Source organism: Amia ocellicauda, chromosome 9, assembly GCF_036373705.1.
Source record: "Amia ocellicauda isolate fAmiCal2 chromosome 9, fAmiCal2.hap1, whole genome shotgun sequence".
In the NCBI taxonomy this organism is placed as follows: Eukaryota; Metazoa; Chordata; class Actinopteri; order Amiiformes; family Amiidae; genus Amia; species Amia ocellicauda.
The window spans coordinates 42,784,879-42,797,756 of record NC_089858.1 but is presented as its reverse complement, the minus strand read 5'-3'; the positions used below and the strand labels follow the sequence as shown (position 1 = coordinate 42,797,756).

General features: G+C 41.1%; 1 protein-coding gene across 2 annotated transcripts in view; it reads right to left on the bottom strand.

The window, feature by feature from the left end:
• Positions 1–12,878, bottom strand: part of inpp5l (inositol polyphosphate-5-phosphatase L) — an 86,902-nt gene that overhangs the window by 16,953 nt on the left and 57,071 nt on the right. For both annotated transcript variants that reach the window (XM_066714549.1, XM_066714550.1), the window contains 3 exons: positions 10,492–10,566; positions 9,687–9,760; positions 9,021–9,132 (listed from right to left, as the gene is read on the bottom strand). In XM_066714549.1, coding sequence (XP_066570646.1) covers positions 9,021–9,132; positions 9,687–9,760; positions 10,492–10,566 — 261 coding nt within the window. The remainder of the gene's footprint in view (positions 1–9,020; positions 9,133–9,686; positions 9,761–10,491; positions 10,567–12,878) is intronic.

The following is a 12,878-nucleotide window of genomic DNA, read 5'->3' as shown; positions in this document are numbered from 1 at the left end:
AATTGGTCTTCGTGTGTTTGTTAGTGCCTTAGTTCGTTACACAGTAAGTTGACTTTGTGCCCCTAGTGGGTGGTCTGGTCACTGATTAAGCCAAGGGGAGAAGTACATCACTGGTGGGTTACAACATGTTTACTATTTCCTTGTGAACCTAGTGTTTCGATATATAAAAGATAAGTTCTCTAGTCACTATAGATTCTCTCCTTTGACTATGCCTCACAGAGACTTTGCAAGTACCGCTGTGTGTCTGAACTGGTCACTCTCTCCAATCAGCTGGTTGCCTAATACATAAAACCCATACCCAAAACTGATAGTCACACCCTTCTTGTAGATATGGACAGAACTCTACATACAATGTATTAGGCTTATATAGGCATCCCACATCTGCTTTATGCCAGAGTTTGTACATTGTCCCATGACAACAATAAAACATTCCAAGCCATGCAACTGAGAGATCACTGTGTTTTTTCTACTCTAGTCAATCCTAACCTTAAGAGCCCTATAAGATACATCATAGAATATAGAGAACAGAAATGTGAAACATAAAGTGAGAACAGAAATGTGGCTGCTCCAATTGTAATACTATGTTGTGTATATATACAGTAAGGTTACATATACAGTGCATCCGGAAAGTATTCACAGTGATTCACTTTTTCCACATTTTGTTATGTTACAGCCTTATTCCAAAATGGATTAAATTCATCATTTTCCTCAAAATTCTACCCTATAATGACAACGTGAAAGAAGTTTGTTTGAAATCTTTGCAATTTTTTAAAAATAAAAAGCAAAAAAAGCAAATGTAAATAAGTATTCACAGCCTTTGCTCAATACTTTGTTGAAGCACCTTTGGCACCAATTACAGCCTAAAGTCTTTTTGAGGATGATGCTACAAGCTTGGCACACCTATTTTTGGGCAGTTTCTCCCATTCTTCTTTGCAGGACCTCTCAAGCTCCATCAGGTTGGATGGGGAGCGTTGGTGCACAGCCATTTTCAGATATCTCCAGAGATGTTCAATCGGGTTCAAGTCTGGGCTCTGGCTGGGCCACTCAAGGACATTCACAGAGTTGTCCTGTAGCCACTCCTTTGTTATCTTGGCTGTGTGCTTAGGGTCGTTGTCCTGTTGGAAGATGAACCTTCGCCCCAGTCTGAGGTCCAGAGCGCTCTGGAGCAGGTTTTCATCAAGGATGTCTCTGTACATTGCTGCATTCATCTTTCCCTCGATCCTGACTAGTCTCCCAGTTCCTGCCACTGAAGAACATCCCCACAGCATGATGCTGCCACCACCATGCTTCACTGTAGGGATGGTATTGGCCAAGTGATGAGCGGTGCCTGGTTTCCTCCAGACATGAGTTCAATCTTTGTTTCATCAGACCAGAGAATTTTGTTTCTCATGGTCTGAGAGTCCTTCAGGTGCCTTTTGGCAAACTCCAGGCGAGCTGTCATGTGCCTTTTACTGAGGAGTGGCTTCTGTCTGGCCACTCTACCATACAGGCCTGATTGGTGGAGTGCTGCAGAGATGGTTGTTCTTCTGGAAGGTTCTCCTCTCTCCACAGAGACACGCTGGAGCTCTGTCAGAGTGACCATCGGGTTCTTGGTCACCTCCCTGACTAAGGCCCTTCTCCCCTGATCGCTCAGTTTGGCCGGGCATCCATTTACGGATGATGGAGGCCACTGTGCTCATTGGGACCTTCAATGCTGCAGAAATTTTTCTGTACCCTTCCCCAGATCTGTGCCTCGATACAGTCCTGTCTCAGAGGTCTACAGACAATTCCTTGGACTTCATGGCTTGGTTTGTGCTCTGACATGCACTGTTAACTGTGGGACCTTATATAGACAGGTGTGTGCCTTTCCAAATCATGTCCAATCAACTGAATTTACCACAGGTGGACTCCAATCAAGTTGTAGAAAAATCTCAAGGATGATCAGTGGAAACAGGATGTACCTGAGCTCAATTTTGAGTGTCATGGCAAAGGCTGTGAATACTTATGTACATGTGCTTTTTTTGTTTTTTATTTTTAATAAATTTGCAAAGATTTCAAACAAACTTCTTTCGTGTTGTCATTATGGGGTATTGTTTGTAGAATTTTGAGGAAAATAATGAATTTAATCCATTTTGGAATAAGGCTGTAACATAACAAAATGTGGAAAAAGTGAAGCGCTGTGAATACTTTCCGGATGCACTGTACATACTGTCATTGTGTTAAATAGTTTATTTATTACATTATTCATATTGTATAACAAGCATGGATCAAACATCAACTTTAATAATCTAAATAAACTGTAATAAGCCTCTACACAGGGTCAGGTTGTTGTACTGACATGACATTGTTAGGTCTGACACCTCCCTCCTGTAGGCTTATGTGAAATCTTTGGAGGGAATCAGACCAACCACAGAAGTTTAATCTACCAACCTGATGATGTGGTTGCTACTCTGTTCATCTGTACAGTCATAGGTGTACAGTGAGTGCAGCCAAGAGCTCAGGTAGCAACCTTGTGTAACACTTGCTGTGGTGGAATATACTGAATCACTTAAAGTGAAGCACTTGTGGAAGAAAGAAAGTTCTGTCCATATCTACAAGAAGGGTGTGACTATCAGTTTAGGTTATGGGTTTTTAAGTATTAGGCAACCAGCTGATTGGAGAGTGACCAGTTCAGACACATAGCGGTACTTGCAAAGTCTCTGTGAGGCATAGTCAAAGGAGAGAATTTATAGTGACTAGAGAACTTATCTTTTATATATCTAAACACTAGGTTCACAAGGAAATAGTAAACATGTTGTAACCCACCAGTGAAGTATTTACAAGTTGCCACAGAGAGACACAGGAATGTACAGGTGAGAGGCAGCCATCTTGTTGTTTGACTAGTTTCAGACCAGTCTTAGCATTGCTCATTTTGTTTTAAGTTTGCCTAAATTGAAGTTAGCATTGTCTGTAGTTTACCTAAATTGAAGTCAATTCAGTTCAGCTGCTGAGTTGGTGAAAGTAAACAGGTTGTAGAAGAGAGATTTTGTCTAGGACTAGCAGGAATTCTGTTGCAGGAGGAGCAGGTGTGGCTAGTTAGGTGTGAATTGGGGGTAGGTAGACAAAAGCTACTTAAAGCAGCTGTTGAGAATGAGCTACGCTGTTTCTCGGTCACAAAAGTTAAGCAGTTGACTAGGCAACAGGAACCAAGGGACTTTAAACATTTGTGAACATTGTCAACAGGTTGAAATCCTAGAGATCAAGGTTCGTGATCTTGAGGCTCAGCTTGTTGATCTGCGCTGTATTAGGGATATAGAAGAATTGGTCAATCAGCCCATGAGAGAGAACCTAGGAGAACCTAGGAGAGTTGAGACCTCAGAGCAGGACAGCGTAGAGAACTGCTGGGTTACAGTAGGTCGTAACCGCAGAACATGGCATGCACAACCCCTAGAGACACCCCAAGAGCTAGAATTGCCCAACAGGTTCCAACTGCTTGACACCGAGTTGGACAATGACAGCTCAGAGGGTGATGGGGGGGCAGTTGAGCACCAGAGCACCATGGTGCCCACTCCCCCCCAGAAGAGGGAGGTAGTTATAGTAGGAGACTCAATTCTTAGAGGTGTAGATCACACAGTGTGCTCTAGTGATAAGGAGACCCGCATGGTATCTTGCCTGCCTGGTGCTCAGGTTGCAGGTCTCCCTAAACTAGTAGATGGGCTACTGGTCAAAGCCAGGGGGAATCCACTGGTCATGGTCCATATTGGAACCAATGACATAGGAAAAGGTAGGACAGAGGTTCTGCAAGACAAATTTAAAGTGTTAGGAACAAAACTAAAGAGCAGAACCTCCACGGTACTTCCGGTACCACGTGTCAGGCCAGGGAGACAGGCAGAGATTAGAAATTTTAACACGTGGTTGAAATCTTGGTGTGGGGAAGAGGGGTTTAGGTTTGTGGAGCATTGGTCTTTCTTCTGGGATAGATGGGACCTGTATAAACGAGACGGTCTATAACTAAACAGAAGGGGGGCTAATGCATTGGGAGAGCGTATGGGCAGAGAAATTGAGAATCATTTAAACTAGGGACAAGGGGGGCAGGGAGCTCTGACAATGGGAGATGTTCCTCTAAGGAAAGAAAACAAAGGGAACCCACTAGTAGGAAAGTCCTGAAATGTTTGTACCTCAATGCCAGGAGTATAAGGAACAAGATGTTGGACTTGATGTGTGACTATGATGTTGTAGGTGTGACGGAAACATGGCTTATAGAAAACGATGGGGATGAATACAAGTTGGGAGGATACACACAGTTTAGGAGAGACAGGCAAAATCGAAGAGGAGGTGGGGTAGCAATGTATGTGAAAAATGACTGTGGCAGAAGAACTAAAATTAAATCCCAGTAATGGAACAGAATCTTTGTGGGTAAAAAAATTGGACATGGGATGTTGGGGATTAGTGGTAGGAGAGTGTTACAGACCACCCAACTCAGATATTCAGCAAGATGTTGCATTATACAATGTAATCAGGACTGCATGTAGCAAGGATGTGGCTGTTATAATGGGGGATTTCAATTTCCCAAACATAGACTGGGAAAGCCCGGTTGGGACTACAGAAGCAGAAATAGAGATGGTTGAGATGGTAAATGACTGCTTTCTAACTCAGTTTGTCAGGGAACCAACCAGGGAGAGTGAATGCATTGACTTGATCTTTTCAAATGACCAAGATAGAGTCAGAGGGACACTAGTTAGAGAACCAATGGCAAATTGTGATCACAATATGGTTAGCTTTGAGGCATTCTTTCAAAAAACAAGGCCCAAGTCTAAAACAATGGTCTACAATTACAGAAAAGCAAACCTTGAAGGTATGAGGCGGCACTTAGAAGAGGTAGACTAGAGCACACTGGATACAGATTCAGTTGAAAATGGATGGTTATATTTTAAGAATATACTACTTGAGGCTCAGGAGAAATTTGTACCAAAACTTAGCAAATTGAGGACCAAAAACAGTGGCCAAAATGGTTTAATAGAGGTATGCAAAAAAATAGAAAGAAAAGAAAACGTTGTATAGCACATACAAAAGGGACGGAGACTAAACAAAATACATAGAATATGTTGAGCTGCAAAGAGATCTTAAGAAAGGGATCAGGAAAGCAAAGAGGGAAATAGAGAGAAACATAGCTCTTGGAGCTTAAACTAATGCAAAGAGCTTTTTTCAATACTACAACAGCAAGAGGACAATAAGGGGGAAGTGAAACAGATCAAGGGCAAAAATTGAAGTATCTTGGAAAACTAACAAGATATAGCAAATGTTCTAAATGAGTATTTCACAGTGGTTTTTACAAAATAAAATACAGATACCATGCCACAGGTTAACAATCAGTCCAGGCAAATCCTAAGAGAGATCAGGATAAATGAGGAGAAGGTACTAAAGGGACTAGCAGAATTAAAAACAAACAAATCACCTGGGCCAGATGGTATATTTCCAACAGTACTTAAAGAAATTAGGGAAATTATTTATAGGCCACTAAGTCAAATATTCCAAATGACACTTAGAACAGGGGATGTGCCAACTGACTGGAAGACCGCAAATGTCATACCAATCCACAAGAAAGGGGACAAAACTGAGCCAGGAAATTACAGACCAATTACAAAACCATATTCTTGGAGATAGTCAGCATGGGTTTAGATGAGGCAGATCATGTCTTACTAATTTATTAGAATTTTTTGAACATGCAACTGCAGCTGTAGATCACGTGAAAGCATATGATATGATATACTTAGATTTTCAGAAAGCTTTTGATAAGGGTCCACACCAAAGACTGATCCTCAAATTGGAAGTTGTAGGCATTCAGGGTAACATAAGTAGATGGATTAAGAACTGGCTGATCTGGACTCTGGGATAGTTAGCAAACTTATCAAATTTGCCGATGATACTAAAATAGGTGGCTCAGCAGATACAATCTCGGCAGCACAGGCTATTCAAAGGGATTTGGATAACATTCAGTTGTGGGCTGACACCTGGCAGATAAAATTCAATGTGGACAAGTGCAAGGTAATACACGCAGGTAACAAAAATGTCCACTGTAATTACACTATGGGAGGAATAGAACTAGATGAAGTATCGCATGAGAAAGACGTAGGAGTCTATGTGGACTCCTCACTTTCTCCATCCAAACAGTGTGGGGAAGCGATAAAAAAGGCAAACAATGCTAGGGTATATTGTCAAAAGTGTAGAATTTAAAACAAGGGAAGTAATGTTAAGACTGTACAATGCACTAGTTAGACCTCATCTGGAATACTGTGTACAGTTCTGGACACCACACAAGAAAGATATCGCTGCTCTAGAGGCAGTTCAGAGGAGAGCAACCAGACTTATTCCAGGTCTGAAGGGAATGTCCTACTCGGAGAGACTGAGGGCACTGTACCTTTTCACCCTGGAACAGAGGAGACTACGTGGGGACTTGATCCAAGTCTTCAAAATCATGAAGGGCATCGAACACATCAAACCAGAGGAGCTTTTCCAGATCAGCAGGGACACATGCACCCGGGGACACAAATGGAAATTGGGCTACAAGGCATTCAAAGCGGAAAACAGGAGACACTTCTTTACACAGAGAGTAGTCACAATCTGGAACAAACTCCCCAGCAATGTGGTAGATGCTGAAAATTTGGGAACATTTAAAAATAGACTGGATAGGATCCTTGGATCACTTCGTTATTAATGGACAACAAACTAGCACGATGGGTCAAATGGCCTCCTCTCGTTTGTAAACTTTATGTTCTTATGTTCTTATGATGTACTTCTCCCCTTGGCTTAATCAGTGACCAGACCACCCACTAGGGGCACAATGTCAACTTACTGTGTGACGAACTAAGGCACTAACGAACACACGAAGACCGATTCCTAGTTCCTAAAATGCTATTTAATGATTGTGAAAGTTGTAAAAGAACATTCTGCACTTAATGAAGTTGGTTTAAAGTCCCTACCTACAAAGACAAAAAAGTTATTAGAAAAAGGAAAGGAAAAAATGCAATTTTGTACCTTTCGGAATGACGGGTTAAAATAAATGATTGTGAAAGTTGTAAATGGCCATTCTGCACTTAATGAAAGTGGTTACATGTCCTTACCTTTAAAGACAAAAAAGTTATTAGAAAAAGAAATAATAAAATGCAATTTTGTACCTTTCGGAATGACAAGGGTTAAAATAAATGGTTGTGAAAGTTGTAAAAGGCTATTCTGCACTTAATGAAGTTGGTTTCAAGTCCCTGCCTACAAAGACAAAAAAGGTATTAGAAAAAGAAAGAAAAAAAAATACAATGTTGTACCTTTTGTTTTTTAAAACTAGGGTGAAAATGAATAGCTGTGAAAGTTGTGTGGTGTCTTCCTGTACATAAAGAAGTTGGTTTTATGTCCCTATCATCTAAGAGGGAAAAGCTATTAGGCTTTAAAAACTCACCAATAGGCACTTTCACCCCAGTCCCTAACTCTCTCGCGTCTTAAAGCCTGTGTGGCCGGTGCTGACCCGGTACCACACACTTAACTCGGTTCTGCACACTTACATCTGGAGGAAATTATTAAATTCAGGTTGTGAAATGTAGTACTCATATCCCCCTTCAATTCACAACCAATTTCGAAAGAATCCGCTGTGTTTTTCAGAAGCTATTGGAGACAGCAGTCAAATGTCTGTTGAATATCGAATATCTTTACCTTGCTATTTATCATTTGTGCTCTAAGTAGGGGGGCAATTTCACGGAGCTTGTACAGCTTTGTAGTTTTCTATTAGTGGGTGGGTCAAAGTTTTGAATTTAATCAGGCCCTGAGTACAGTGGTGTAGTTTTCTAGTAGCGGCTGTGTGAAAGCTTTGTTTTATTCCCTCGCGTTGTGCAAGAAAAGAGCTGTGAGAAGGTCATTTTGAGACGCAAATCGTGATAGATTTAATACCACGAAAGTTTAGCAGCATGATATCCATTTGCATTCATGCCACTAATGCTTCTGCGAGCCACTTGCAGCACAAACATTTTTGATTTAATCCTGCCCCTGATGTGTTTGGTCAGCAAGATCGAAATTTAATGCAATTTGCAAGGGGCCGGATTAAATCAAAACTTTGACCCGCTAATAGCAAACTAAAAACCTGTATATCATAGTGGTTACATTTCTGATTAGGAGAAAGTGGCATAATGAAGCCTCAACTGAGTACAGTTGTGTAGTTTTCTATTAGCGGGTGGGTCAAAGTTTTGATTTAATGCCAGCCATGCTATAAAACACGTCACTGTATTGAGTAATTAGTTAAAAAATATTATTTGTTTTCTTGTAGCTTTGCTTGGGTAGCAAATTACAAGGGTACTGTGTTTACAGTACACAGGTTTAAAAGTTGGAAACATGCGGTTCAACATTAATCTAACCATGCTATTATACAAGCTGTTGCGACATGAAGTGAGTTTAAACCGAGGCAAGCAACTAGAGAAATAACTAATTCACTATTAGGCCTCAAACAAGTAGAGAAAACAGGTATTATAGTAAAAGCATTGGAGCAGCAGTATGTTTCCTTATTGTAAACAAACTCCCTCATCTGGGGGAGAATCAATTCAATCAATTTTAATTTTTTTTATTTGTATAGCACCCTTCGCAGGGTAGCCACAGAGCACTTTACAGACTGGTAAACATACAACAAACGTATAGTAAAATAAAATACATAAATACAATAAAAAAAAATATAGACCTGTAAACATGTTACATGATCTAGAATAAAGTCAGTGAACATTTAAGTTAATAAAGCATTTAGGCACGGAGGAGAGAAAAACAATAGATAATGGGGACTTTATTACTATCAGGCTTTTCATATAATTATTTGCATACACATTACAGAAATATCCCAGATGACCAGAAATAGCAAAGATCATACCACAAAATGCAAAGTATTCATCAAAAGATGTTCAAAATGATGTGATTGAGACATTATGTAAAATGATTCTTAATCATAGCAAACATATATACATACAGCAGATCATGGCTTGTTAACTAAAACCCTGCTTAAAGGGTTACATTGTAATTCTGTCTAGGGTACTCACTCTGTGGATGATGTCACTGGCAGAGTGAGACATCAAAATCCTGTCACACCAGGATGGGCATCTGGTGTTCATGTACTGTGTGGGCTTTGTGTAGTCCTCACTGTAGGGGTAGCTGCAAACCAATACAAACGTTTACTGTACTATGCATGCACAATGTTTAACATTAAAAAATACATCACACTGTATCACAGATATACACAGAAGGCTAAAGTGTAACTCACATAGTTAATTGAATCTTTATTATATATTTTAAATTGAACCACTTTTACAAAGGACATAAAAAAGCTTACTAAACCTGGCTAACAGATTTAAGATTTGTGTTGAGCATTAGGTTAGGTATTGCTGGGCTTAAACTAATTAATACATCTTAAAAGACAAGTGTTTTATTCAGGTAATTTCAGCATTTAAGAAAAGAAAAATGCAAAAAGGAGCAAAGTCTCAGGAATGGCTCACTGTGGTCAGACTTCCATATTAAAATGCTTTACTTGTGAGATTTGAATTTTGTATAGAATAGGAACCTTGTTGATAACACTGCAGAGCTCACAGGCAGTAACAGTAGTTACTGCTATGTGAAAATCTAAGAAATCCCTGGCCAACTCAACAGTATAGGCTTTTAGAAGCTGGGCCCTTCTGAAGCCCCTCAGACTTCACACCCACTGCACCTACCTAGGGGGGAAGAGAATATCTTCTTCTGTGATGACATCCTGAAATGCATTCATCTCCTTATCAAACTTTAAAAGCTGGGGAAAAAAAAAAATATATATATATATAATGAATTGCAGAGGTCAAAAACTGACATTGTACAAAACATAAACTTAAAAAACTGTGACTTTCAAATGTGATTCTTGTTAGCTTGAATAGAGGTCATACTGCAAGTGGATAATATTTTTTTTTTTTCACATACCATTAAAATGTAATTGTAAAGGGCCGCAATTTCTTGTGTTTTAATTTCCACCTCAGCTAATGAATAAGAACATGTCTGTAGATTTTTAATAACTTTAACCAAGTCCTCATAATCTTCTATCTTCCAGGCTAAACATGTACAATTCCTTTGACCTGACTGAATACAAAAAATAAAAAGTCCATTGAGACCAGGAACTGGCAAGATTGCTTTTGAACTGCCTGTAGAACACCAACTTTTTTTCTTGTTCTTCTTTTGCATTGATTCCCCACACAGAAAGTGATGCATCCACATAATCTACTAGATAATTATTGTGTCAACAGAGGAAGTTAAACCAGAAGGCTGCTCCAAGATGCTGGTCTTTAGGACATACCATCAATCAAATTCTATTGAGCATCACCATATTTCTGCCCAGCACATTACCTTGGTACGGAACCACTGTGTGGATTGACTTCTAGTCCCTTGAGTTTATGTTGTGTCAAGACTGTGAGCACAGAAGTTTGTTCAATCAAATAGTTAGTAGGGTTGTGTCTACTAAACTCAACTGCAGATATTTAATTTGCCACTAACCGCTCTGCCATTGTCTTCTCTGAAGACTGCTTGGTGCAAGTACTGAAAGAGCTTGGTCTCAATATGCAGAAGAACCTGCAAGATAAAGAAAACACTGGTAACATGGGTTATACCTTGTATCCAATACCAGAGCATCCGGGCCCAGACTGCATTTATGAACTTATTGCAAACCAGACCACAAAAAAAAAAAATGTATAGGAATTCAAATTGTGTATATAATGAAGTGTTACCAAGAACTGAATCTAGAGAAAACATTTTATTCGAACAAGGTACATCGGCACTAATAAAATAAAATAATTGTACATGGAAAAATGAAGTAGCAATATACTGTTAATAATAATAATAATAATAATAATAATAATAATAATAATAATATCATGCGTTTTTTGGCACTTCCTTATCAAAGGTTGCGTTTTTTGAGTGCCTATTATTAGTTTTACTATTATTATTATTGTTGTCTATGTATATTTCAGTCCAAGCTGCTAATAAAACCTTAGGTTATTATCATAACCACGGTTCCCTGAAAAATAAAGACAACCATTACTGAATGGGAAGAGCCTTCTGACCTGCCAATCATGTGAAAACTTGTACCAATGGAATGCTGAGATAGCATCTAGACAAACCTTCAGTGTGAATGAAGATTTCCCTTCCTTCAGCAGCTGCTGTAGGAAGCACAGTATAGTCGTCATGGGGCAGGACACCAGTTCTAGAAGGCTGACTATTTGTAAGCATATTGTGCTCTGGTAGAAGGGTCTCTGGCCAAACACTATCTGGCAGTCCCATTGACATTAGATGGACCCCTTCAGGGTCCCGACCCACAACCGCACTAGGTTGGGGTGCCACAGGAGTCTGTCTGCTTGATCAGCAAGTCCTTGGGTAGTGGGAGCTGCCAGGGTTCTCCACTGAGCATCTGTGCTAATCTTGTCAACCATAACTGTCTTGGCCACCAGGGGGCTTATCACAAGGACTTGAGCTCCTTCCTGGTGATTCCTCTCCAGTGTCAGAGGAAGAAGTGGTAGTGGGGGGAAAGCGTATAGCAATTCCTGAGACCACAGGAAGCCACAGCCACCAGTGTCCTCCTGCACACTGGAGTCACGGTCAGTCAGCAGTGTCTGTGTCTCACTAGGTGTAGCCCATGGGCATTTATCCAGCGTTGTAGTGGACACATTCTCATGAGTACGAGAGGAAGGATTTTCCCAACTGCCTTAGAAAGTGGACTAGTGTTGAGCCTCGTCTGAACTGCATGAGGCAAGTCTCTGGTGACTCGATCCTGTCTTCTGACAAGTAGGCAAGCATAGCTATGGAGTCCAGCCACATTCCCAAGAACACCACAGACTGCGTAGGTTTGAGGGAGCCCTTCTCCATGTGAACTGAAAGACCCAGTGTAGTCACGTGTCATATGATCTTTGTCGTGTGTTCCTCCGCCTGAAGCATAGAGTCTGCGCAGATTAGCCAGTCGTCCAGGTAGTCCATGATTCTGATCCCTTTTGACCTGAGGGGGGCAAGGGCTGTGTCCATGCACCGAAAGGCCGAATGGCAGCACACAGAATTCGTATGCTTGGTCCTGGAAGGCGAAGCGTAGATATTTCCTGTGCACTGGGAGGATGGGGACAAGGAAGTAGGTGTCCCTGAGGTGTTTCTAAGTGAACCAGTAGCCCTGTCAGACGGACTGGAGGATTACACTGTGCAGTTAACATGCAGAAGTTCCTTTTCTTCCAAAACATGTTGAGACCCCTCAGACCAAAAGTGTGTCTGAAGCCTCCGTCCTCCTTTGGCACTAGGAAGTACCATGAGTAGAACCGCTCCCAGGAGTTCCCAGGAGTCCACCAGTCGTACAGCTTGTTTTTCTCGTATCACTGTAATGTCCTGGTTGCTCCTTTTACATTTGGTTACAGATGTAAAAACAGCCCAGTGGCTGCACCCCCCTTCTCCTCTAAAAGTTTGGAGGGCATGGTCACCGCCCAGGCACTTAACACAAAAGTAGTGCCCGTCATCTGAAGGGAGCTTTGCTTCACACCACATACAGCGGTGGATGGCTCCCTTTTGCACCATTACGGGGTTTAATTCCTGGGAGAAGATGTTAATGTTGATATCCTCCTCTAATAAGTTCTCCAAAAAGGAGCTTAAATCCTGAGGCAGAATTGCTTCTCTCAATTCCTCACAACAGATCGTGAGAGAGTCACCTGTGTGGGTTCATGTCCACCTCCGGAGGTGTGGTCAGTGTTGATGTGTCGACGATGGAGCTTTTGACGTGAGGTAAGGAGGGAGGCGTGATCAGTTCTCAGCCAAGACACTCTCCTTTCGCGGTGTTGACCTTGATGTTGGATAAGGGAGGCATGATCAGAAGATCGAGTCTCAGCGAGACACTCTACCCTGTATCACGGATT